General features: G+C 40.1%; 2 protein-coding genes across 4 annotated transcripts; both read left to right on the top strand.

Moving 5' to 3' along the window:
• The first annotated feature begins 798 nt into the window (after positions 1–798).
• LOC311610986 (tetraspanin-3-like) lies at positions 799–2,460 on the top strand. Its single transcript, XM_084862646.1, has 2 exons — positions 799–1,696; positions 1,889–2,460. The coding sequence occupies exon 1, from the start codon at positions 907–909 to the stop codon at positions 1,648–1,650; it is 744 nt and encodes a 247-aa protein (XP_084718772.1). The 5' UTR covers positions 799–906; the 3' UTR covers positions 1,651–1,696; positions 1,889–2,460.
• Positions 2,461–7,207: 4,747 nt separating this feature from the next.
• ZNF287 (zinc finger protein 287) lies at positions 7,208–26,385 on the top strand. Of its 3 annotated transcripts, XM_084862442.1 has the most exons (7): positions 7,363–7,477; positions 7,830–7,898; positions 8,342–8,923; positions 9,634–9,734; positions 11,404–11,530; positions 12,004–12,090; positions 22,298–26,385. In XM_084862442.1, exons 3-7 carry the CDS (start codon positions 8,461–8,463, stop codon positions 23,866–23,868), a joined length of 2,349 nt encoding a protein of 782 aa, XP_084718568.1. In that variant the 5' UTR covers positions 7,363–7,477; positions 7,830–7,898; positions 8,342–8,460; the 3' UTR covers positions 23,869–26,385. The 3 variants fall into 3 exon arrangements, with proteins under 3 accessions (XP_084718567.1, XP_084718569.1, XP_084718568.1); XM_084862441.1 differs by lacking the exon at positions 7,830–7,898 and having other exon boundaries at positions 7,208–7,477; positions 8,460–8,923; XM_084862443.1 differs by lacking the exon at positions 7,830–7,898 and having other exon boundaries at positions 7,236–7,477.
• The last annotated feature ends 254 nt before the right edge of the window (positions 26,386–26,639 follow it).

Here is a 26,639-nt window from a genome sequence, read left to right as displayed (position 1 = left end):
TCAACAATATAAATAAATAAATAATAAATAAGCTGTGGGGCATGTGCACATTGGAATACTATGCAGAAGTAAAAAAGAAGTACCTTATTTTCTGGCGTATAAGACGACTCCCCTAATTTTACAGTTAAAACATGGGTTTCGGCCTATATTCGCTGTATAAGACTACCCCCCACTTCCAAGGCAACACCGGTTCTTTTTTTAATAGACCGCCTCTCTGACTCTGGCCAATCTGAGCAGGCTTTCTTTCGTTTCAAAAGTCGTCTTATACCCCGGAAAATATGGTATTACCCTTCGTGATAACATGGGTGGTTCTGGAGAAATAACCAGTTAGAGAAAGGCAAGTATCACATGATCTGACTTTTATGTGGAATCTAATGAATAAAATAAACTGATGAATAAAATAGATCCAGAGGCATGGATGAAACAGACTGACAGATCTCAGAGGGGAGGGAGAATGGCAGTGATGGGAAGAGATTAACCAAAGAACTTTTATACATATATGCATAGCCCATGGACAGAGAAATAGTGGGGTGGAGGTCTGGGGTGGGACAAGAGCTGAGTGGAGGGAAGCAAGGGGGGCATTGGGGGACATGTGTAATACTCTCAATAATATAAATACATCTACACTAATAAAAGAGAAAGATGTGACCATACCTCCACAACATCCACCAGCCGATCAGGAGTGAGTAGGCAAACGAACCCAACAAAGATGTTGGGTTACCCGCCCCGCTGAGCAGCTGCGCAGAGGAGCCAGGTGCTGGCGGGCCGGGCTGTGCAGGACCACCAGGAGCTGGGGGAGCCTCTAGCAGCCTGTGCGGATCCCAGCTGGCAGGCGCCCTCGCCATTGAGGCCTCACTGGGCGGGCGCATCCGGCTCCGGAGCAGGGCCCCAGAGACTGCGGGCGCCATGGGCCAGTGCGGCATCCCCTCCTCCAAGACCGTCCTGGTGTTTCTCAACCTCATCTTCTGGGGGGCAGCTGGCATTTTATGCTATGTGGGAGCCTATGTCTTCATCACTTACGATGACTATGACCACTTCTTTGAAGATGTGTACACTCTCATCCCTGCTGTGGTGATTATAGCTGTAGGAGCTTTGCTTTTCATTATCGGGCTAATTGGCTGCTGTGCCACAATCCGGGAAAGCCGCTGTGGATTGGCCATGTTTGTCATCATGCTACTCTTAGTTTTTGTCACAGAAGTTGTTGTAGTGGTTTTGGGATATGTTTACAGAGCAAAGGTGGAAAATGAGGTTGACCACAGCATTCAGAAAGTATATAAGACCTATAATGGAACCAGTCCTGATGCTGCTAGCCTGGCTATTGATTTTGTACAGAGACAGCTGCACTGTTGTGGAATTCACAACTACTCAGACTGGGAAAATACAGACTGGTTCAAAGAAACCAAAAATCAGAGTGTCCCTCTTAGCTGCTGCAGAGAGACTGCCAGCAGCTGTAATGGCAGTCTGGCCCATCCCTCCTGTGAGGCTCTAGTTGTGAAGAAGCTACAAGAAATCATGATGCATGTTATCTGGGCAGCACTGGCATTTGCAGCTATTCAGCTGCTGGGCATGCTTTGTGCATGCATTGTATTGTGCAGAAGGAGTAGAGATCCAGCTTCTGAGCTCCTCATCACTGGTGGAACTTATGCATAGTAGGAAACTCAAGCCTGAGCTTTTTCGTCTTGTTCTAATTTGGAAGGTGAATTGAGCAGGTCTACTGCTGTTGGCCTCCACAGTTCATTTAGTTTAAGCACACATGTCAGACAGAGCTGCTTGGTTCTTCATGTGCCCACTTACTTTCCTAGCCATTTAAGACTTCCTTTTCCCCTGTTCTAACTGACTCTTCACATCCTTAAGTTTTTAAGTAAAGTGATATATTTTCTAATTTCAGAGCCTTTTGCAAGTTGTATGGTGTGGTAGAATTAAAGGAGGATGTGGACTGCTTCTGTTTCCTCCAAGCAGCAATGGGACTGCTGCTGAAGTACCACTGGGTCCTTGGAGTACCACAATGGACAACTCTTGGCCAAATGTGTGTGTTGTTTTTTTTGTTTGTTTTTTTTTTTTGAAGGAAGGAGGAATTAACACCAGATGGTACCCCTCATCAGAGTCCTTATAAAAACTATATACCATAATCCAATAAGATAGCAACTATACAAAATGGCTACAATAGATTTTAGAATTATACAATGTACAACTTAGTTCATATTCAAAATCAGATTCATCTTTGAAACTAGAGGTTTTTAATTAAAGCTGGCTTTATAGGAGGAATATAATGTAATGTATGCACTACTGTTTTAAAACAATTAGAGTGTGTGTTTGTATGATTGAGCCCATTCAATGTAAGTCTAATTTTGTTAGAAATAATGTACCATGTAGACTAGCAAAATAGTATGTAGATGTGATCTCAGTTGTAAATATAAAAATATAATTCAATAAACTCTGTATTATCCCTTAAAAAAAAAATGTTGGGTTAATTTGTTTATGCAGGCATGGAGCGAAGACTGAAGACTGAAGACTGAAGAGGCCTGGGTCCTGGGTGCCAAAGGAAAACCGGTGCTGGCAGCCAGGGGAAAGAAGGCCTAATGCACAAATCTTCATGCAACGGGCCTCTAGTATATTTATAAAAAGAGAGAGAGACATGAATCTCTACTATTCCCTCTAGGGTGTGATGCTCACTTTTAATTTACATCTTGACCAAGGATGAAGTAGGGAGGCAGTTTCACAGCATTCTACTTGACCTTACCCATTTTGACAGTTTTTACCCTACAGGCTTAGAAACCAATTTGACTTGCCAACTACAACTACATTTATTCTGATTGTGCATTCAAAGTCTTGGGAAACTACCACTTGATGGGACACTGAACCCTATTGACCTGCCATTAGACAGGAGTTTACTTATTACCTGGCTCCCATGTTCCTCCATTCTAACATAGAGGTCAACATGATGCCTCAAGTCCTTAAATATAGCCTTGACACATGTGGGTACTCCTCTTTTCCCAGTGTAATGGTAGGTTCCTTTGGGGGAGGACTGGAAAATCATCACTACATGTTTGATGTGGTGCTGCAAGGGCCTTCCTTCTGATAATTTGGCTCCTTTAGTCAATGGGTTATGGGTCTGAAAACTGCCTGAGGTCTGTAAATGGGGCAAAAGAATATGACATTTTAATAGCCTCAACCTTTTTTTTTTTTTTTCGTGATTCTATAATTTTATTTTATTTTATTTTATTTTTTTAAACATTTATTTATTTATTTTTACATATTTTATTGATTTTTCCCCCCTCCCTCCCTCCCATACATCCCCTCCCTCCCCAGAGTTTTACATCCATTGGTTGTACTTATATGCATGGATACAAGTCCTTCAGTTGATCTATTATCTCCCCCAGATCCTCCTCCCCTCCCCGCTGAAATTTGACAATCTGCTTGTTGTTTTACTGTCTCTGTATCTATCTTTTGGTTCATCAGTTTATCATGATCTTTATTATCCACAAATGAGTGAGGTCATGTGGTGTTTCTCTTTCATTGATTGGCTTATTTCACTCAGCATGATGTTCTCCAATTCCATCCAGGTTGCTGCAAATGATGAGAATTCCTTCCTTTTTATGGCAGCATAGTATTCCATTGTGTAGATGTACCATAGTTTTTGGATCCAATCATCTGCTGACGGGCACCTAGGCTGTTTCCAAATTCTGGCTATTGTAGATTGTGCTGCTATGAACATAGGTGTGCATATATCCTTTCTGGTTGGTGTTTCTAGTTTCTTGGGATATATTCCTAGGAGTGGGATTACTGGATCAAATGGGAGATCCATTTTCAGTTTTTTGAGGAAATTCCACACTGTTCTCCACAGTGGTTGCACCAGTCTGCATTCCCACCAGCAGTGCACGAGGGTTCCTTTTTCTCCACAACCTCGCCAACACTTGTCGTTTATTGATTTGTTGATGTTGGCCATTCTGACAGGTGTGAGATGGTACCGCATTGTTGTTTTGATTTGCATCTCTCGGATAATTAGTGACTTTGAGCATGTTTTCATGTGCCTTTTGGCCTTCCTTCTGTCTTCTTTTGAAAATATTCTATTTAAGTCCATTGCCCATTTCTTAATTGGATCATTCACCTTCCTTTTATTTAGTTGTATCAGCTGTCTGTAGATGTTGGAGATTAAACCTTTATCAGTGGTGTTATTTGCAAATATGTTCTCCCACACCGTGGGCTTTCTTGTTGTTTTGTTGATGGTTTCTTTTGCTGTAAAAAAGCTTTTTATTTTGATGTAGTCCCATTTGTTTATTTTCTCTTTAGCTTCCATTGCCCTAGGGGCAGTATCAGTGAAGAAGTTCTTTTGGCATACGTCTGAGATTTTGCAGCCTGTGGATGCTTCTAGTATTTTTATGGTTTCCCGTCTGATGTTTAAGTCCTGCATCCATTTTGAGTTTATTTTTGTGTATGGTGTAAGTTGGTGATCTAGTTTCATTCTTTTGCATGTGTCTGCCCAATTTTCCCAACACCATTTATTGAAGAAACTGTCTTGACTCCATTGTATATTCGTGCCTCCTTTGTCAAATATTAATTGAGCATAGTGATTTGGGTTGATATCTGGGTTCTCAATTCTATTCCATTGATCTATATGTCTGTTCTTGTGCCAGTACCAGGCTGTTTTGAGAACAGTGAATAGCCTCAACCTTAATCATTCACTCACCCTTTGTTTCATCTGATGGTATAGATTGTGCACCACCCAGGTTGTGCCCATATGTTGTGCCTGTGGACACCTTGTTCTTTGTCTCCATAGCTTTCTGAAGGTTAAGCATTTCCCCTACTTTCCCATGCCACTCCCATTTTGATCTTACTGCTCATTATGTTGATTGAGCTCACCTGTTTCTGAAGGTTAAGTGCCACCCTCAGAAAGCCCAGTTCTGTAACAAAGCCCCTACTGTCAGCCTCAGCCTGCAGAGGACAGCCACCACTGAACTTTTCAAGGATACTGGTGTCCCCTCCCATTAGCACATTCTGTACCAATAGAAGGTCTCCCAAACCTTCCAGCTCTATATATTCTGATTCATTTTCAAACCTAATATACTCTGCCTGTTCTTGGTACTTATGTCTCTGAGCCTTGCAAATCCCTTCTTTTATCATTTGTCAAGCAATTCTGGCATTTCTGCTTCCATCTATTGATATTTTTCCAAGTCTCCAAGGGTCCTAGCAATACATAGCACCATCTCCTGGCATCCTCTCCAGAATGTTTACACCCTTATCACAGGACTATAAACATATCAAATATATCATTTTCAATAACCTTGCCAGTACTCAACTATAGGGTTCTGCCCTCCTTGATCCAGCATCCCCAGAATCCAGACCCATATACTCTTCTAGTTCCTACAGACAGAGTGGCAAGGGTCTGCAGTAACTTCAGAGAATAGTGCTTTTTTTATTGATTTTAGAGCAAGAGAGAGAGAAACATCATTTGTTGTTTCCTTTATGTATGCAGTCATTGGTTGCTTCTTGATGTGCTCTGACCAGGGATGGAACCTGCAATCTCAATGTATCAGGTCAGTGTTTTTCCAAATGAACTACCCAGCCAGGAATAGTTCTTTTCCTCCCTTATTAGGCCCCACATTTTTCCTATTGGGTTCTGTGGTGACTTGACCCTAGTTATTGGTAGTGACCAGGAGGGGAGCAAAGAGTAGATTGTGAGAGGGGAACAGGTTTTATTGTAAAGTAGAGACCTCTGTATCAATTCAAGTGGGCCACTTTTGCAGGCCCAGAGAATTTAGAGGGATTGGTGTTTTGAGATGTTAGCCTACATTAATCCAAACATTCCCATCCTGCGTCTCAGGGTTCTACTCTTTTCTAAGCAGGTCTGATCTCAGCAACGCAAGCTTTCTGGAGTTGAGAATTCAACCTTATCTGAAGTTATGCTGCTCTTACATTTTATCATCCGGCTTCAAGGAGCTCTACACTTTTCCTCCCTCTCAGCCTTTCCTTGTCAATAGTTCTCAGTAAGAGCCATTCGTTCCATAGTCCTTAAGATGGCTACCTGCCCAATCTCACAAAGATTTGAGATATGGCATCCCCAAGTGCATTCCCTTCCATCAGTGCCCCATGCCCATTCTGCACCAGGGACAGTTTTAATAATCATGCTACTGCAGCCTCACATGCACTCTTAGCACTGCACCAACCTTAGGTGACAGTGCCCTCACCGCCAGTAAACTGGCTGCCAGATTAAAATGTGGCTGAACAGTGGGAGACTGTAGCCTAGCCAAGTTGACGCATTTGCCTGGTGTGGAAACTTTAGGACTCTCTGACACCCCTCCCATCAAGAGTTGGGGTCTACATCCACCTCTGCTTGATTCTGCATAGACTTGTAACTGGTTTGACTGGGAGTGTGATGGAAGTGATGCTTTGAGACTTCCAAGGGAGCCCCTCTCTTGGTTCACTAGAAGACTGCTCTTAAAGCCCAGGGCCATCATGTGAGAAGCCCAACCACCTTTGCACTTCGTGCTGGCAAGGCCACAAGAAGGCACTCAGGTCAAATCCAAGCTGCGTTCATCCTTAGGCCACTTCAGCCCACGCACAGACATGAGGGTAAGGAAGCCTTCTTGGAAGTGAACCTCCCCCCCGCCGCCAATCGCCTCCACTGGGGCCCCAGACAGTGCTGCGAAGGAGAGCCACGCCCGGGGTTCCCCTTCCAAATTCGTGAACCACAATAATGCTTGTCCTTTAAAACCACTGAGTTCGGCAGTGGTTTGCCAAAACAGCATTAGGTAACAGGAACACCTGGGCTATGTTTTTCTATCCTTTCCTTTTCGAGCACTTTGTGTATGTTTTGAGTCTCTTGTAAACAGCATGCTTTCGGATATTGTTGTTTTTTACAATCTGGGAGTCTCAGAATCAGATTCCTGAGGAGGTACTCAGAACCTTTACCAGTGAGTGTCCGCTTACAGGAAAGCCCCCGCCAGCATTGGGCTTTTCACCTTTAGACCCGCACTCCTCTCCCCACCCTTCCGGGAACTCAGGCGCCGGTTTACTCTGGCTAATCAGCGGGGCTCCGACCCTCCCGTCCGCGCGCTTCCTCCCCCTGCACCTCCCGTCGCCCCGCCTCTGACCAGGGCAGCCTGGAGTGAGGTCCCTTCACTACCCGGAAGGCTAACCGGCAAGTCGCGGGGCTAGGCCGGAGGAGGTTGCCATGGCGACAAGTCCGTGGCGAGCCGGGGCACGGCCTCCGATTGGCTCAGCGGGCACGTAGCGGCGGCCTCGCGCTCATGCGCAGTGGCGCCCAGGCGAGGTCTCGGGGACCGGAGGCGCCGCGGGTTCCCGGCCGGGCCTCTCGGAACGGGGGTGGGACGCGCGTTCCAGGCCGAGACGCCCGCGCTCTCCGGGGAGGGCAGTGGCGGAGCCAGAGGCCCCTCTGCAGCGCGGGGCCGAGCCCGCCGCCAGGGCCCCGCCGGCCGCCATTGTGCCGGGGCCTCCGGCCTCTCCGTCCCGGCGACAGGTAATGATGTCACGGACGCCCGTGCTGGCGGCCTGCGGGAGGTGGGCTCGGGGTAAGTGCTGCTACCGGGGGCCTCGGGCTGAAGGAGCTCGGAGACCTCTGGAAAGGGGAGGTGACGGGCGGCAAGGTCAGCACATCTGCTGGGCAGGACCTTGTAAACATCTGGCCTTGGTGACGGGGCTGTGGTTGAGGAGGCTCCGAGCTGGAGCCTGGACAGGTGTTAGGGTTCTTCTCCCAGTCAGGCCTGTTGGGGTTTTCTTCCGCCATCCTGGTTTCGGTGTGTTCAGAAGGAATTGTCTGCTTTAGAAGCATGTAAGGGCTTCAGATCACACCAACCGCTTCTTTTTTCCAGTCCACGCGGTTGGTCCCCCCAGGGGTCAATGAAAAACCAGAATAGGCCGGAATTCATATGCAAAGGCAGGTAAATGGCTCGCCCTTTTTTAGAAGTCTAAAGATAGAAAGAAAGGAAACCAAGTTAAAGTCTGTATGGCTTGGGGGTGGAGGGGGCCGGGGGCGGAGGTTGTGGTGTGGTTTTTGTTGCTATTAGTCCTCACCTGAGGATAATAGTTTCATTGATTTTTAGAGAATGGAAGGAAGGGGGGAGGGGACATCCATGTGAGAGAGACACATTGATTGGATGCCTCCCACACGTGCCAATCAGGCATGGGAACAAACCTAGGTACATGCCTTTGACGGGAATGGAATCCTTGACCCTTCCGTGCTCTCCAGCCACTGAGCGCACTGGCCATGAGGAAGTCTGTATGTTTCTTTCTGTGCACACTGGATAGTCTATTTCTGTTTGTGTATGTGTATAGGAGGGAGCACCAGGAATTCTTGAATTTGTGGTCTATTTTTGTGTTTTAGGGTTCTTTAACCATCCCTGCAAGTAGGCTCAGAATTTGTAACTAAGGCTGATAACTCTACATTGACTGTTGTGCCTCTGGCGGCAGCAGCCCTACATATAATGTCCTTGTGGCTCTAGCATGAGACTTCAAGCAGTTGGCTCACAAAATAAAGGATATTGCCAGATTGAACCCCCAGCAATGTCAGCCCCGAGCAAGAGGATGACCAGTTCTTCCCGCTCCCAACTCTTTCTAATGTGGAAGCCAGACAAGGCTCAGAGTGGGCCCAGCCATGCAGAAAAGGAAAGCCTTGCCTCAAGACTCCGGCGTGACACTGAGACCTGTCGACAGAACTTTAGGAATTTTCCATACCCAGACTTGGCTGGTCCTAGAAAAGCATTGAATCAACTCCGAGAGCGCTGCCTGAAGTGGCTGAGACCTGAGATTCACTCAAAGGAACAAATCCTGGACCTGCTGGTGCTGGAGCAATTCCTGACCATCCTGCCTGGGGAGGTTAAGACTTGGGTAAAGTCCCAGTACCCAGAGAGCAGCGAGGAAGTAGTGACCCTGGTGGAGGATTTGACTAAGATTCTAGAAGATGAAGGTGAGAATTATAGAGCAAAGAGGGGAGGAGTCCTGGCTGGTTAGAGAAGACAACAAGCACATCATAGAGCAGCCTGTTAATGAAATGGGGAGACGGAAGGTCAGTGAGGGGGTGAGAACAGGCTTGAACATGATCCTCATTCTGCATGCTATTCCCCTTCAGATTTCTTGGAACCACAGACACATTCTCTAAACCCAGAGGAGATGTGTCATAAAACAGTGATCAGACACAACCAGATTTCCCCCTTGTGAGCCCTCAGGAAGTGTACCTGCAGAGGTCTGAACCATTCTGCCAATAAATCATTTGCTTTTTGAATTGGGTTTTACAGTAACACTTCCAAATAGGTAGAAAAAGGTCCAGATAACATTTGCTTATTAAGTGAAGATACAACTCACAAAATTTACATCACATGAGGATTTAGTAGAAAATTGTGAATTTAGTGTATATATACTTAAGAGTGCCAGGGCAGACTTGTTCTTAAAGCCTGCACCGAAGTCTTAGGACAAGTCCTTGCTTCTTCCTGCTGATTTTTTTTGAATAGGGGTGCTGTTTTTGCTTTCCTTGTGACTTCTCACTTTAAGGAAATACAGGCATCTATAAAAAAAAAAAAAAATGGAAGGGAGGGAGGGACGGAGGGAAGGAAAATATAGGCATCTATTTAGCAATTCAAATAGGACTTATCTCCATCATGGTCTCTTTCTCTTCCCTAGCTGCTCCTCCAAACTCTGCCTTTCCCCAAGAGATCCCAGAGGAAGACCCCAAAGGAAAACATGCTTTCCAGGCTGGGTGGCTAAATGACTTGGTGACCAAAGTGAGTTTTAGTTTCTTCTGTGATTTTAAAAAGTCTTCATAGTCTTTCTTTCCTGTCCTCCTAACTTTTTCTTTCCTGTCCTTCTAACTTCTGTGACCCCAAAAATCCAATCAAGGACGTAAGCCTGTTTTTCTCTTTCAGCCACGCTGGCCTGTTAAGGAAGATGAATGCCTGTGTAGGAAATGGGGATGCTTTTGCTCACTTTGTTCTTTAAGGCAATAGAATGGCGTTGAGGTTAAGGGATTGACCTGCATAGCCAGATGGATCTAGGTTTGGTTTCTGGTTCTACCATTGACTTGTAAGTTGGGGAAAGATACTTAACCATCCAGCTTGAGTTATTTTACTCTAATAAATAAAATATTCCTCTATGAGGATTAGATATTATGAGACTTGTTACCTTGTATTGTAAGTAATCAATAAGATCACAGTAGGGTGAACAGTAGTTACTGATATTTTTCCTCGTGAACAAGTGGTTAAAGGCAATGTATTATATGGAGGTACTTTTGATCATTAGTCTATTTTATTTTAAGGAAGAACAACTCAGCCCATTTTAAGAGAAAGATTTACTGTAAAAACATAGATTGTCTGCAATTGGTAACCATTATAAAATTATTTATAGGCAATATGAATGTTTATCTGAAAAATAGAAGAAAATCAAGGGAAAAACTATTAAAACCAATAATAAAAATTTGAGTGAAGTGACTGCTAGAGTAAATCACATGCAAAAATTAATCATTTTTATACATAAAAATTATATAGATGATAAAATGAAATAAAATATTACATTCACATTATTACTCCCCCCTTTCAAATTTAAAATAGATATTTAAGCAGAGTATAAATTTTGCAATACCTTCGTGTTCTGTATCATTCTATAGGACACATGTGTCAAACACAAGGCCCACGGGCCAAATCCAGCCCGCCAGGCCTTGCAATGTGGCCCGCACCGCGCTGTCATCACTGCACTCCGCTGTCAGTTTATGACATTGTCAGTTTATGACTGTTCAGTAAACCATTCGGCCCGCGATTTAGGCTGGATTTTAGATTTTGGCCCCTTCTCTGATTGAGTTCGACACCCCTACTATAGGATGTGAAAGAAGCCGTGAATATTGTAAAAAAAAGTTCTCCCTAACTTATAAACTTAATATGATTTCAAAATCCCAATATAAGTTTTTAAAGAAACATAGTTTATTTGAAAACCATGTAAGTGTATTCGAATTTTTTTAACCAAAGAGATGTGAAATGTATCTAAATGTAGGCAGTTAAACAGTGTGGTGAAGACGGAAAGGGCTCTGCATCTCATCGTAGAGCACACAGAATATCAAAGTTTCAATTTATAACACACTGAACTTTTTCTTAAGGCAGAGCTTGAAGAGCAAAACCATTGAATTCTGTGTCATCTGTGTTTAAAACTCTTTCTTCTTTAAGATGAAGTCACCAATGTATGCATTAGTGGCAATTGAAAAACGATAATTCCAAACTAAAAGTATTTTCAAGCTTCCCTTTATAGCCATTCAGGTATGTTCATCCATACATTGGGTGAAAGTTTTGACTAGAAAACTTTTAGGGCCCTACTGAAGCTCAAGATTCTGATTCTCTCCACCGCACACCTACCTGGTATTATCACTATCACTTTCCTGAACCAAGTTAATTATATTTGATGTTTTAGGAATCGGTGACATTCAGAGATGTGGCTGTGGATATCACCCAGGAGGACTGGGAGCTAATGCGTCCTGTGCAGAAGGAATTGTACAAGACTGTAACGTTACAGAACTACTGGAACATGGTTTCTCTAGGTAAGCATCATCTGCACCCACCCTGCCCCTGCATAGCCACCAGAGTATCTTTTTCCCCCTCCATTATTAAAAATGGGCTGGACCTGTAAAGGACTTTGCTAAGAATGGAGGCCTAGAGATCAGTTGTGCTCATTGCATTTGGGCACAGAAATGGCTATGTTCTAGTCCTTATCCCAAGGGAAAGGTTTCTGAGTAGAAGATCATTGAAAACTGATGTGCAGTGTCACGGGGCTGCCACCCAGTGCTGTGCCTTGCTCATACCCTACTTCGCCTAAGATCTCCTTCCCCCATGATCCCTAAGCACATATCCTTCAAGGTGCCTCGCTCTGAAAAGCACAAGGACCTAATTTATTAGGACACATCCATGAACTATTGTTTTCCTGTAGGGGTCTATCCATTTGGAGAAATCAGGTAACAAAGTTTGAACAAATGTTTATACCCAGGATAAAACTCATTATATTCCCCTTGAACAGGACTTACAGTGTACAGACCAACTGTGATTCCTATATTGGAAGAACCATGGATGGTGATGAAAGAAATATTAGAAGGCCCTACTCCAGGTGAGAGAATCAGTGATGGATGAGAATCTCTACACTTAGACTATATTACCCTGAGTGTGGTGAGATGTATTTTTAAATGTGGCCAAGTCACTTTCCACAAAGACATCCAGTCTCAAGAACACTTTCTTGCAGAGACCATCTGGAGGAAAAGATTTTCCAGACATCACGTATCCCCTTATGTCTCATGTATCCTTCCCCATGACCCTGAGTCCCATCCCTTAGCCTTTGTCTGAGGCTTTCATTGTGCCAGTGTTCCCTCCCTCTCACTTAAGCATGCATGAATGTCTTCTGAAGTCTTAAGTTTCAGACCTTCTATTTGAGTTTATTTTATTTATAAAATGAAACAAAACTTTATAGCCCCCTGCCTCTACTTTCCTAACTCGTTCGTTTATTTTTTATTTTCTAAGTATTTGAGAAGACAATTTATTCACAAGATCATAATATTTTTAATATATAAAATATATTTTTCAATTTAAAGTGTATTATTTATTGATTTTTAGAGAGAGAGAAGAGAGAGAGAGAAACATTAATTTGTTGTTCCACTTATTCATGCATTCATCAGTTGATTCTTATATGTGCCCTGAAAAGGGATCGAAACCTCAACCTTGGCATATTGGGATGATGCTCTAATCAACTGAGCTACCCAGCCAGGGCCATTTTAAAAGTTTATACAAAGCCAAACAAAAATCTCGCACTTGTGTACCATATTGACCCAGTTCCTACATCTCCCTAACACACAACCACTGTTATTCGTTTTTAGTTTATTCTTTAAGGCATTTATTTTGGTTTGTTTGCATATGAAGTTAGTATGAAAATATTTTTCTCCATTTTCTAATATAAATGGTAACATACTGTACACATAGTAATGTACTTTGCTTTTATTACTTAAAAGCACAGCTTGATAATTGTTCCAAATGGGTATGTAAAGAGCTTAAATACCTGCATCAAATTTTATTGTGTCTCTCATATTTTATTGAACCTGTTCCCTGTTGATAGCCTTTTTGGTGGTTCCCATTCCTTCCTTCCTTCACAACTTTATTTTGAAAGGTTTCAACCCAGTAAAGTTGTAGGAACAATACATTGAATACTTATATATTTTTTTATCTGGAATCAATATTTATCATCATTCAGCCACTTTTGCCTTATTTTTTATTGTTTTCAGAGAGATGAAGGGAGAGAGTTGGAAACATCAATGATGAAAGAGAATTATCGATTGGCTGCCTCAGGGATTGAGGCTTTCATTGTGCTAGCGTTCCCCAGGGATTGAGCCTGCAACCTGGACATGTGTCCTAACCAGGAATCGAACCGTGACCTTCTGGTTTATGGGTTGACATTCAACCACTGAGCCACACCAGCCAAGCTGCCTTATTGATTTTTTAGAGAGAGTAGAAGCGGGGTGGGGGGGAGAAGCATGGAAAGATAAAAAACATCCATGTGAGAGAGACACATCAATTGGTTGCTTCCCACACACTCCCTGACTAGGCTGGGGATGAACCTGCTACCCATACACATGCCCGTGACTAGGAATGGAACCTGCGACCTTTTCGTGTGGGAGCTGATGCTCTAACCATGGAGCACATTGGCCAGGGCTGCTTTATCTCTTTACATGTACACACATATACTTTATTTTTACAGTGAACCATTTGAAAGTTAGTTGCAAGTATCATATCATCTCACCCCTAAATGTTTCAATATATATCTTCTAATAACATGGACATTCTACATAAGTACAATACCATTGTCTCCAAATATTTAATATTTAAATAATAATCTTATCTAATTGATAGTCAAATACTTAGATTTCTCTATCTGTCCCAAAATATAATTTATAGATGTTTTTCTCCCCAATCTAGGATCTAGTCAGGAATCTCATGTTCCATTTGGTTATCAATGCTTTAGTCCCTTTTATTTTATCTTATTTTTTTTAATATGTTTTTTATTGATGTCAGAGAAAGGGAGAGAGAGAGAGAAGCATCAGTGATGAGAGAATCATCGAGATTGGCTGCCTCTGGCATACCCACTACTGGGGATCAAGGCCACAACCCAGGGACATGCCCTGACCAGGAATCGAACTGTCACCTTCTAGTTCAAGCCAAACTGCCCAGGCCCTTAATCCCAGTCTAGAACTGTGCCCCAGCCTTTCTTTCCTCCCTCCCTTCCTCCCTTCCTTTTCCTTTAATCTTTCATGATGCTAACTTTTTTTTAAGAATCCAGGCCAGGTTTGTTTGTTTTTTAATAACCTACATTTGTTTGAATATTCCTCATGATTCTGATTAGACAATTTTGCCAAGAATACTTTATGGGTATGGACTTCTCATTGCATTTCCTCAACAGATACATAATGTAATTTTATCTCATTATTGTTGATAGTTTGGTTAAGGTGAGTTCAGGATCTTCCAACATCACCATCTTGGACCACTTCAATGGGAGCCTTTCAAACTAGTGTCCTTTTCAGATATCACCACTAATCCTTGAGCATTTCCTTGCTTTCTGGCACAAGATATTCTTTATGTTACCTTGGGCCTACCTTAGACCTATAATTTCTCTAAGGAACTGAAAATAGTGCTTACAAACTAGGATTTGGGCAGTATGTGTACTCATTACGATGAGGTATCATTGCTTCTCAATCTGTTCAGTAGATATGTATATGTATTATGTATGTAGTTTTAGGGGTTTGTTTTTTATTCTCATGAATTTATACTGATAACTCTTAATTCCATTTTGTATTTTCCCATATTTCATTGTGTATTTCCTTTCCCATACAATGAATAACCTGGTTCCCAACAACATCAATATATTTACCCACTTGCTGTATCATAATAAACACAAAAATGGTTTTAGGAATATCAGTATCATATAATATAATAACAAACTGTCTAGGTTCAGAGTTCTTCAAAGTCTTTTTTGTCCTTATATATATTCCACTGAGACTATACAGAACACTTGGTTCAAAAGTTACTTGAATTAGTTGAAACCGGTTTGACTCAGGGGATAGAGCGTCGGCCTGTGGACTGAAGGGTCCCAGGTTCGATTCCGGTCAAGGGCATGTATCTTGGTTGCGGGCACATCCCCAATGGGGGGTGTGCAAGAGGCAGCTAGTCGATGTTTCTCTCTCATCGATGTTTCTAACTCTCCCTCTCTCTTCCTCTCTGTAAAAAAAAAAAAAAGTTACTTGAATTATTCCTCCTATCTATCTATTATATATATATAAAAGGCTAATATGCTAAGTGTCCATCTAGTAATGATGTCAGGTAGCAACACCCGGCTTCTTCTCCCTAGCAACTAGCCTCCTTGTAGTTTCTTCAGCCCAAGAACACAACTTGCTTTATAGCCATGTGCAGACATTTCACACTGTAACCAAATGTCTGTGGGGCTTTTTCCCATGCTTCATCTCATTGATCCTCACAGAAGTCCTGGAGTAGGTAGATAGGAGACTTGGTGGAATCCTATTTTCTTTTCAGTAGCCAGAAAACTGAGATTTAGAAAGTTTTGAACTTGACCCGACTGAAAAGAAGTAAGAAATGGTGGACCTTGAAAATGACTTCAGATTTTTCACTGCGCAGAATATAGTCAAACACTGCTGCAGTTACATATTTTACCCTTTGTTCTCACTGAGTGATCTACAATAATAATCTTCTTCATGTTGATATTTACTGCTGTGTTGCTGACAATTACCTGAAAGAGAAGTTGTGGGCTGGAAAAAGTTTAGCTAAATCAGAAAGCAGTGTAGTTAAGCAAGTTTATTCTAGGTATATAAAAGGCTAAGTTGACTCACACATGCACAATATGTATAAAGCTCTTGCTGGCACCAATCACACGCATGTGTTTCCATCTGTCATTGTCGATCTTGAATTTGGTTGACACTTCTATTATAGAGAAAGGGCGAATAGCGATACTAAAATAGTCTCATTAATTTTCTTTCAATGTGCACAAATTCGTGCACTGGGCACCTAGTCATAACATATACAGCTAAGTTTGTTTGATTCTGTTTGTGCTCAGTTTTAGTGTTTCCTTGTTTTGTTTTTTCTTAAACTACATTTTTTAGTATATAAAAACTTTAACATGGTTCAGAACTCAAAACTATGTAGAAAGGTGTACACTTTGTAGTGTCACCCCAATAAAGTCAATAAAAGGTTAATAAATAAATAAATAAATAAAAAATTTTAAAGAAAGATACACACTCTCATCTCTTCTGCCCTGTTCCATCCACTTCATGTAGTTAAACATGTTTAGTTGTTTCTGGTTTGTCCTTCCTATGTTTCTCTTTGACTAAAGAATCACTGTATATTCTGTTTGCATTTTACTTTCCTGTTTTTTTAAGGCACTGACTTCTAGTGTGTCTACCAATATTGACACTGGACTACAGCATTACAGAAAATTAAACAATAGTAACACTACCTTAGAATGACTTGATTCACTTTTTTAAACTTTTAACTGGTTTTTTGTTTGTTTGTTTTTTACTTTATGTGGTCATTAGGTATTTTAAGGGTCACACTAATTGAAAGCTTGTTCTTCTCATAATTTATGGTTTTATTTGCCTTGATAGAATGACATAAAATATACCTGTAGCACACTAAATTCTTTGGGGAATGATTTCAACAGACTCTAAACAATGAGAAGACATACGGCATAATGGAAATAAGCCTGAACTAGAGTTAGGATAGACTTCTGAGTGATACTATCCCTCTGGAAGAACTTTAAGTTGACTTCTCAGCATGGTCTTTTAGATTATTCATGTAGCATAAATTAGGGTTGTAAAGCCACAAAAGAGAGAAGTTTATGGTCATGTATTGAGAGGACAGTTTTCTCCTGCCAAAAAACACCAATACTGAAAAAGGCAAATTCCTTTTTGTATCTTGTAGAGGTGAAGTTTTGTTTTGTCTTGTTTTTGCTTGTTTTCTAGCCTGTCCTTATACAGAGCGTAATACAAAGTGTATAAACTCCTTTCAACCTTCCCTCCTAAAGCTTAGGATTGAGTCTTAGGCTCTTTATTCTGGTCCCTGAGTCCCTTGCACCCTCAAAGTAGAATCTTAAGGGTCATCAACAGGTTTGAGGATCTGTCACAAGCAGCCAACTTGAGCTCTTGCTGATTTCCTATCTTCTTGTCTTTACTTGATTTTGGGCTTCTGAAGATATTGTTTTTCTTACTTTCTTAGTGATACAAGTTGAACCTTTGGTTAGTATATCTATCTAATCAGTCATATTTTAGGAAATGGAAACTTTGATAACTCACAAATAGAGTAGTAGTATTTATTGGTCTTCAAAGGCCAGTCTTATCTCAGAACTTTTATAGGTTTTCCCCACACACACAGAACCTAGACATTCTTTAAGGTTCAACTCAAATCATGCCTCCTTCCATCCCCAAAGCTTTCCTTTGATTACCTGAGTCAACACTGAACTCTTCTACTGGAGCTGTACCATTGTTTGGCCCAGTAGATACGGTATTTATTACTTGTAATCAATTCATTCTGGTTAGTTATATACACATCTTTAAGCTCTGCTTAATTATCTCAAGTTCTGAACTTCCAATAAATTGACTGATTTAAAAATGTATGCTTTAGAGTAGCAATTTCATCATGGTCATCTTTCAGACTTGTTACTTTAAGCTTGTTAATTATAACCTTTAGTATTTCTTTTTCAGGTATATGAAATAGTCTATCACAGACGAATTCTGATTACATAGAACTTAAACTCAGCTTCTGGTATTATCTCATTGTGTTGTGTATATGTACATGCTTGCACACTCACGTATTTACCTACACAGTCCATTAACATTCTCATTTTATTCCTTTTGGGAGTGGGGGAAAAGTAACAAATCTATTTTGAAGAAATTGTTTTGAATTTTTTTCTATAAAAGTAATAGAACTACGTACATTTCTAGTGCTAAAAAAATAAAAGGCTTAGCCAATTTATTAAATATTAGAAAACACTTTTAAAAACCTATAATTTTATTGTTAGCATTCTGGTAATATTTGTCTCTGAGTTTTTGTGCTAGTTATGATACTGCTTTTTTTATTTAACACTAGAGGCCCAGTGCACGAAATTTGTGAACGGGTGCGGGGGGGGGGCGGTTGTGGTCCCCTCAGCCCAGCCAGAATCCTCTCTAATCCGGGACCCCTCTAACAATCCGGGATCCCTCTAACTAACAATCCGGGACCCCTCTAACAATCCGGGATCCCTCTAACTAACAATCCGGGACCCCTCTAACAATCCGGGACCCCTCTAACAATCCGGGACCCCTCTAACAAACAATCCGAGACCCCTCTAACAATCCGGGATCCCTCTAACAATCCGGGACCCTCTAACAATCCGGGACCCTCTAACAATCCGGGACCCTCTAACAATCCGGGACCCCTCTAACAAACAATCCGGGACTCCTCTAACAAACAATCCGGGACTCCTCTAACAATCCGGGACCCCTCTAACAATCCGGGACCTCTCTAACAATCTGGGACCCCTCTAACAAACAATCCGGGACCCCTCTAACAAACAATCCGGGACCCCTCTAACAATCCGGGACCCTCTAACAATCCGGGTCTCCTCTAACAATCCGGGACTCCTCTAACAATCCAGGACCCCTCTAACAATCCGGGACCCTCTAACAATCTGGGACCACTGACTTCTAACTGCTGGCCTTCCTGCTAGCCAGGTCACCCTCAACTGCCCCCCCCACGCCCCGCCAGCCTAATCACCCTCAACTGCCCCCCCTGCCAGCCTGGTTGCCCCATGCAGCCTGCTATTTAATCATTTGGTCGTCTCTCACTAACCACCCTCCTGGCCTCATCGCCCCATGTAGCCTGCTGTTCAGTCATTTGGTCATCCCTCACTAACTCCCCTGCCAGCCCGGTCACCCCCACAGCCTGCTGTTCAGTCATTACTCTGAGGGTGTCCTGACCAATTTGCATATTACCCTTTTATTAGTATAGATTAGTCCTAACCATTTTCTAGTATCAACTCTGATTTTTTAATTGAAATCAAAATAATAAAAATAGTTTGTAAATTCAACCAGCACAAGAAAGCCAAATAAAATGTCTCTCTCCTCTCACCCATTACTAAGACTTTTTCCCTTAGATTATCACTATAGTGCATAATGTGTATAAATATATGTGTGTATTTTTTATTTATAAGATATGTAACATATCTTTACATAGGTAGATTCTTGCTCTACATACTGTTATATACCTACCTATTTTGTTTTCACTTAATAATACATCCTATACATCATTTTATATTAATGTACATATTGCTTCTCGGCCTTTTGGCTAAGATCAAGTGTATTAATGTACATAGACCTACCTAATTACTTTTATCAGTTATCAATTCTCCATTATCCCCTATGCTACTCCTTTTTTAATGGTTTATTCCATTGAATGAATATATTTGTGATTATTATACTTTGATATGCATCTTAGAAAGTTTCTGAAATATTTAGTATTATTTTTGCTACATTATAAATTCCATATTTAATTATTTCATTAAATAATTCTTAATGTTTGTGAGTTATATGTTTCCCATCTGATCTCAAAGGAGAAAGGTTCTGTAACTTAAATCTGTTTTAAACTCTCATAATGGAAACATAATAGACATCAACAAATACAGACATACCTCACTTTTGTGCTTCACTTTATTGCATTTCACAGATACTGAATATTTTACAAATTGAAGTTAAGACCCTCCACCAGCAAAAAGATAACAACTTTCTGAAGGTTCAGATGATGCTTAGCATTTTTTAACAATATGTTGTTTTTTAACTAAGATAGGTCCATTTTTTAGACATCGGATATTGCACACTTACTAGGCTACAGTATAATATAAACATAACTTTTATATGCATTGAGAAAACAAAAAATTCATGTGACTCACTTTATTGTGACATTTGCTTTATTGCAGTGGCGTGGAACCAGACCCACAATATCTCCAAGCTATGCCTATACATATTTCATTGCTTTGCAGACAGATTTGGTTGGGATCAGAGTTTTTTGTTTGTTTGTATGTTTTTTGTGTTTGTGTACCTTTTTACAAGTTACTGTCTTATTTTATCAGTTCAGGTGAGTGGCTACCATGTCCAGTCTTGGGTCATTTTTTGAAGAAAATGTAAAAGAAGCATAAGTTAGTTCCAGAGTAAACAACAAGGTTGGAAATATAAGTAACACACAAAATTGTGAAATAAAAATGTAAGGCCAGCCGAAACCGGTTTGGCTCAGTGGATAGAGCGTCAGTCTGGGAACTGAAAGGTCCCAGGTTCGATTCTGGTTAAGGGCATCTACCTTGGTTGTGGGCACATTCCCGGTGGGGGGTGTGCAGGAGGCAGCTGGTCGATGTTTCTCTCTCATCAATGTTTCTAACTCACTATCCCTCTCCCTCTCTGTAAAAGAAAAATCAATTACATATATATATTTTTTATTTTTTACTTATTTATTTTTTTTAATGTAAGGCCAAGTTTTTTCATGTCCCCACATTATATTAGGTTGAGCCATATGAAACTGCTGATATTCAACCATATTGACCTACAAAAAAGACAATTTTATATGTGGGTTTTTTATTCCTCACCTGATGATATGATTTTATTCGTTTTTTAGAGAGAGAGGCAAGGAAAGAGAGACACACATTGGTTGGTTGCCTCCCATATGCACCTCAATCTGAGATCAAACCTGCAGCCTAGGTATGTGCCCTGATCAGAATCAAAGCCACAAACTTTTGGTGTACAGGACAATGCTCCAACCAACTGAGCCACCTAGCCAGTGGAAGACAATTTTAAATGAGTCAGCCTAATCTGTACTTAGAACTCTAAGAAGGAGAGAAAAACAAGCTTTTTTAATAGATGGAATAGGTATCATAAGAGAAGGCATAGAGTCTGAAATTGCATAGCATCTATAGAAGATTATGAGGAAGTAGTTTTAAATTATGTGAATAACTTTGAACTTTAAGTTAAGCTGAATATGAAGTGTGATAGAATACAGTAGAGTAGAAAAGGTTTGAATATTTTGGGACCACAGGCCAAATTGGAGGTATTTTGAAGTTTTTTCTCTCTAACTTTTAACCTTTATGCCACTGATTCTCAAACTTTAATGTGCATCAAAACAGCCTGGTAGGCTGCTTTAAAAAAAAAAAAAAAAACCCAGATTGTTCAGCCTCACTTCCTAAGTTCTCATTCAGTATGCCTGGATGGGGTGCAATAATTTAACGTATTCCCAGGTGATAGTGATGCTTAGCCTCCAGCTTAGGGGCTGTACTTTTTAAGATTTTTATTATTATTACTGATTTTAGAAAGAGACAGACATTGATTTGCTTTCAGATCCATTCATGCATTTATTGAGTAAGTCTTGAATGTACCCTGACCAGGGATCAAACCCACTACCCTGGCGTATTAGGACAATGCTCCAACCAGCTGAGCTATCTGGCCAGGGCTGAGAACTGTACTTTTGAGAGCTGTTGTTTTAGGCTGTAGGAGAGTTAGTAGACATATTTAAGTATGAAAAGCACCATGCAATTGTTTTGTTAATATGTACGATTGTGCAGAGTAGATTAGGAGGAGTTATGATAGCATGTCCACTTTATGCACTAATTATATAAATTAGATAATCCTATATCATAAAACCCTAATATGCAAACTGACCAAACAGCTGAATGACTAGTCACTATGACACACACTGACCACCAGGGGGCAGACGCTGAGTGCAGGAGCTGCCCCCTGTGGTCAGGGTGCAACCACAGTGGGAGCACCACTCAGCTGACCAGGATAAGCAGCTGCTTCCCCACTGCAGCGGGAACAGCCACTCAGAGGGAGGGTCCAGTGGGTCCAAAGCCACTCTGCTAACTGGGATGAGGGGCGTTCTCACAGCGGGCTGACCCCTGCAGGCGACACCCCCCACCAATGCACAAATCCCATGCACTGGGCCTCTAGTTATAAATAATCACACAAAGCCATCCAAAGTTATCCTACACAATGTTATCCACTGTATTCACTTCTCTTAGCTCTGTCACCTGACCTAACCTATTTTATTTATTCTATGCCCATGTTGAATAATGAGGAGCCTCTCCATTTTCAGTTTTGTCTTCTGTTTTTCTGCCCTTTTATTCTCCTTTCCCGAGCTTTAAGGACCATCCTATGAGGTTGTCTGAACCATGGCTTTATTAAGCATTTTATTCACATTCATTGTATTGCTTCTATTTTGGCAGTTTCCTTTTTATATTCTTTTTATTGCAGGATGGGAAACAGAAGCCCAAGATTGTAATCCAGTTAAAAATGTTACTGGATTCAGAACAGATGGAACCCAGACCATCAAATTGGAAGAACCTTATGACTATGGTGACAGATTAGAGAGGCAATCACCAGATACCTTCATGAAAATTCCCACTAGTGAAAGAAATTTCAGTTTGAAGTCAGTTTTTTCACAAGATGATGATTCTACAGAAGAGTATCTTAGTAAATACGATATATATGGAAATGATTTTGAAAAACATTCAAACCTAATTATACAGTTTGATACCCATTCAGATAATAAGACATATACATATGATGAAAACACGGCAACCTTCAATCATATCTCATATGGTATTTTACACAGGAAATTTTATCCTGGAGAAAAGCCTTATAAATGTAATGTGTGTGGGAAAAAGTTTAGGAAATACCCATCCTATGTGAAACACCAAAGTACCCATACCAAAGAGAAATCATATGAATGTGAAGAATGTGGGAAAGCGTTTAGGCACCTCTCATCCCTTATTGCACATCAGAGAATGCATACTGGAGAAAAACCATATGAATGCCACCAATGTGGTAAAGCCTTCAGCCAACGAGCACACCTTACTATACATCAGAGAATTCATACAGGAGAGAAACCATATAAGTGTGATGACTGTGGGAAAGACTTTAGTCAGCGTGCACACCTTACTATACATCAAAGGACACATACTGGAGAGAAACCATATAAATGCTTGGAGTGTGGTAAGACCTTCAGCCACAGTTCATCACTGATTAATCATCAGAGAGTTCATACTGGAGAAAAACCTTATATATGCAACGAATGTGGGAAAACTTTCAGTCAGAGTACACACCTTCTTCAACATCAAAAAATACATACTGGAAAGAAACCATATAAATGCAATGAGTGTTGGAAAGTATTTAGTCAAAGTACGTACCTTATTCGACATCAAAGAATTCATTCTGGAGAGAAGTGTTATAAATGTAATGAATGTGGAAAAGCCTTTGCTCATTCCTCAACTCTTATTCAACATCAAACTACTCACACTGGAGAGAAAGCCTATATATGTAAAATATGTGGAAAAGCCTTCAGCCAGAGTGCAAACCTTACTCAACATTATAGAACACATACTGGAGAGAAACCATATAAATGCACTGTGTGTGGGAAAGCATTCAGCCAGAGTGTACACCTTACTCAACATCAGAGGATTCATAATGGAGAAAAACCCTTTAAATGCAACATATGTGGGAAAGCATATAGACAGGGTGCAAATCTTACTCAACATCATAGGATTCATACTGGAGAGAAACCCTATAAATGTAATGAATGTGGGAAAGCTTTTATTTATTCCTCATCACTTAATCAACATCATAGAACTCATACTGGAGAAAGACCTTATAAATGTAATGAGTGTGATAAAGATTTTAGCCAGAGAACATGCCTTATTCAACACCAGAGAATTCACACAGGAGAGAAGCCCTATGGATGCCGTATATGTGGTAAAGCCTTCACTCAAAGTACAAACCTTATTCAGCATCAGCGTGTTCATACAGGTGCCAAACATCGTAAATAATGGATATGAAGACTTTAGGTATTACAACTTAATCATTTAAATTTTATTTTGTACTCTCTCTGTGTTAACACATTCAAAAGAAGTGCAATATATTATATGTTACATGCCACTGAGCAAAAGTATCAATTGGTAATGTGGATATAATCTATTTAAATGTAATGTGAAATTTAAGAAGAAAACTTTTTTTTTAACTGATTTTTTAGAGAAGGAGGGACAGGGATAGAGATAGGAGCATCAATAAGAGAGAAACTTCATGGATTGGCTGCCTCCTGCACGCCCCCTACTGGGAATCCAGCCCAAAACCCAGGCATGTTCTCCGACCAGGAATTCAACAGTGACCTGGTTCATAGATTGATGCTCAACCTTCCTTCATTTCTTAACCTTTACTTGATTTATTCCAGAAAGAAACCCTGTGAAAGTAAGAGTATTCAGAAATCTGTAACTCACCAACTCTTACTGTATTTTAAGTACTTTTTAATGAGGCCTTGTGAATGTAATTTGTGAAAGCTTCCATCAAGCAGAGATCTCACAGAAGAAAGTAGTCCTGGGATAATAGAAAAGCTGTTTTAGTAGGCTTTTAGTTCTTCCCAGCTTTGAAGCCTTAAATATGTAAAAGGTCTTCCCTTATTATGCCATAACTGCCATGTTTGGGGGGAGAAATTTTAAAGAATCTTAAAGATTTCTAAGTGACCACTGTTTAATTATACTTTTCCTTAAATACTTAAATATTTAAAAAAGAGAACCTTAGTGAAAGATGATAGGATAGAAAACTAATGTGTATATATATAACCCTTAGGCATGTACAAATTCAATTTAATTAAAGACAAAAATTAAACACCCAAGCTTAAGTTAATCTTTAAAATAGCCTAAGTTTCACTGTTTTAACATCTGTCATCCTGTAGAAAAAAAAAGAGAGAGAAAAAAAAAGGATATTGTTCCTTTTTTTTTTTTTTCCACCTGCCTCCTAATTTTATAGCTTAAGGGTACTCTGTGATGTTTTACTGTGGAAAGTCCATTTCTTAACTTGAAATACATGTTTTTTGAGTGCCTACTGTGTTCAGGGCCCAACTTCTTAAATTGGATCCTTTCAGGGCTTCTTGCAATACTTTGCTGCAATTCACTGCTAAATGAAGCATCCAAAAGCTTTCTAAACTGATGAAAGATTAAAGTAAGGACATGAGCTTAGCTAGTACTTCATAGGATGAGCATAAGAAACCTAAAATGGGTTGGCAACGTTGACTACATATCCTAAAGCAAGGAAGTAATAAAATCTAATGTGAGGGAAAATAAGTAATGGGAAATGGATATGAGTTCAGTGCAGAAAGTGGAGTCAGGAAAAAAATCATGAAGACAACAGTTGAGGAAAGTGAACATATAGGTAACTTAATATGAACTGTTAGGTGGTTTACCTTAGGGAAAAAACGGATTGATTAAAAAACAAAATTCATCCTGTTTGTAAGAAGAAAGTAAAAATGAAATTATTGATTTTGAAGGAATAGTTAGAATTCATTTTCCTTCATATAAGTATACTCTTCAAATTTAGGAGGGAAATTCATTGAAAAAAGCATTGATGCAGTAATCTTTAAACAATAATGGAGCAGAGTCCTAAACAATATAAAAGGAAAACTGTCAGAAATGCAAATAGCAATAGGCAAAAATACCATTGCATTTAATATCCACAGCATTCCACTGTCAAAATATTAGACCATATTCTGAGAGCTGATATTTCATCTTGTTTCTTCAGTGCCTTGCGTATAGCAGATGGTCAATATCTGTTAGTTGAATTAATAAGTAGATGAATAAAAAGGTAGACTTTAATGATGGAGTGAAATTGGCATAATTTTTTGTACATACATGAAAAGAAAGTTTTAAATATTGGTCATTGGTTGGTTAAGAACTACTTAAAAATGAAGAAACCGAATCTGAAGATATTAATAATGGGGATTGTTAATATGTCCTAAGAAAGTATGAGACATATTTGCACAGGAAGTTTTCCTGAGCTAGATTAAGAAAAACAAATTCTGGCACCACAAATATCAATTTAAACATGTGTTGACCCATGTGGCTTCATTTGGACATGACTATATATACATCCTACAAAAACGTGCAGAAGCAAAGACATCTTCAAGGCTTTCTTGTTGAGTGTTTTCTTCAAGAAGTTGTTGCTTTTCCTTGCTTGTCATTCATTACCCTGATGTTATGGAATTGCCTTTCATAAATTATAGATTATCTCCAGGTTGTATAATACTCAAATTATGCTTATGCCAGTGATTAGATTAAAAATAACCATTGTACTTCATATGCAATTTTTTATAATGCCACTTTATACCTTACACACCATTTTTCTCCTGGAAGGAATGTGTGGAGTATTATAATCCATAGCGTCTTTCTTTGCATTAATTTGTATTTCCTACTTTTATGTGTTTTGCATAAATAATGCATTTATAAAGGTCTTCCATTGATAACACTGAAACCATTGATGCCCTTATAAAATAATCAAAAAATAATAGTGGAGAATCCTAAATCTTTGTGTATTTTTCCCACTTTTACAGTTGTCTAGCCTAAATATAATACAAGTGTTTTATTTCCCACAACTTTTTATTATAAAGACATTCAAATATACTGAAAGACATTAGGTCATACCAAGAATATTTCCTGATACATGAAATTCAAATTTGTTAAAGGAATAAATTTCCTGAAAGTTAAAGAGGAATAAATTACATCTGTCACTTAGATTTTAAAATTCACATTTTGCCATATTTTTTTGAAAA

The sequence above is a fragment of the Pipistrellus hanaki genome (genome assembly GCF_964339955.1).
Source record: "Pipistrellus hanaki genome assembly, chromosome: 16".
NCBI lineage: Eukaryota > Metazoa > Chordata > Mammalia > Chiroptera > Vespertilionidae > Pipistrellus > Pipistrellus hanaki.
This window is presented reverse-complemented; position numbering and strand designations above follow the sequence as displayed.

Coding starts and splice junctions, on each gene's coding strand:
- LOC311610986 (XM_084862646.1), top strand. CDS start 907: ATGGGCCAGTGCGGCATCCCCTCCTCCAAGACCGTCCTGGTGTTTCTC.
- ZNF287 (XM_084862441.1), top strand. CDS start 7,248: ATGCGCAGTGGCGCCCAGGCGAGGTCTCGGGGACCGGAGGCGCCGCGG. Junction 11,531..12,003: donor CTGGAACATGGTTTCTCTAG/GTAAGCATCATC, acceptor CCCCTTGAACAG/GACTTACAGTGTACAGACCA. Junction 12,091..22,297: donor ATTAGAAGGCCCTACTCCAG/GTGAGAGAATCA, acceptor TTTTTATTGCAG/GATGGGAAACAGAAGCCCAA.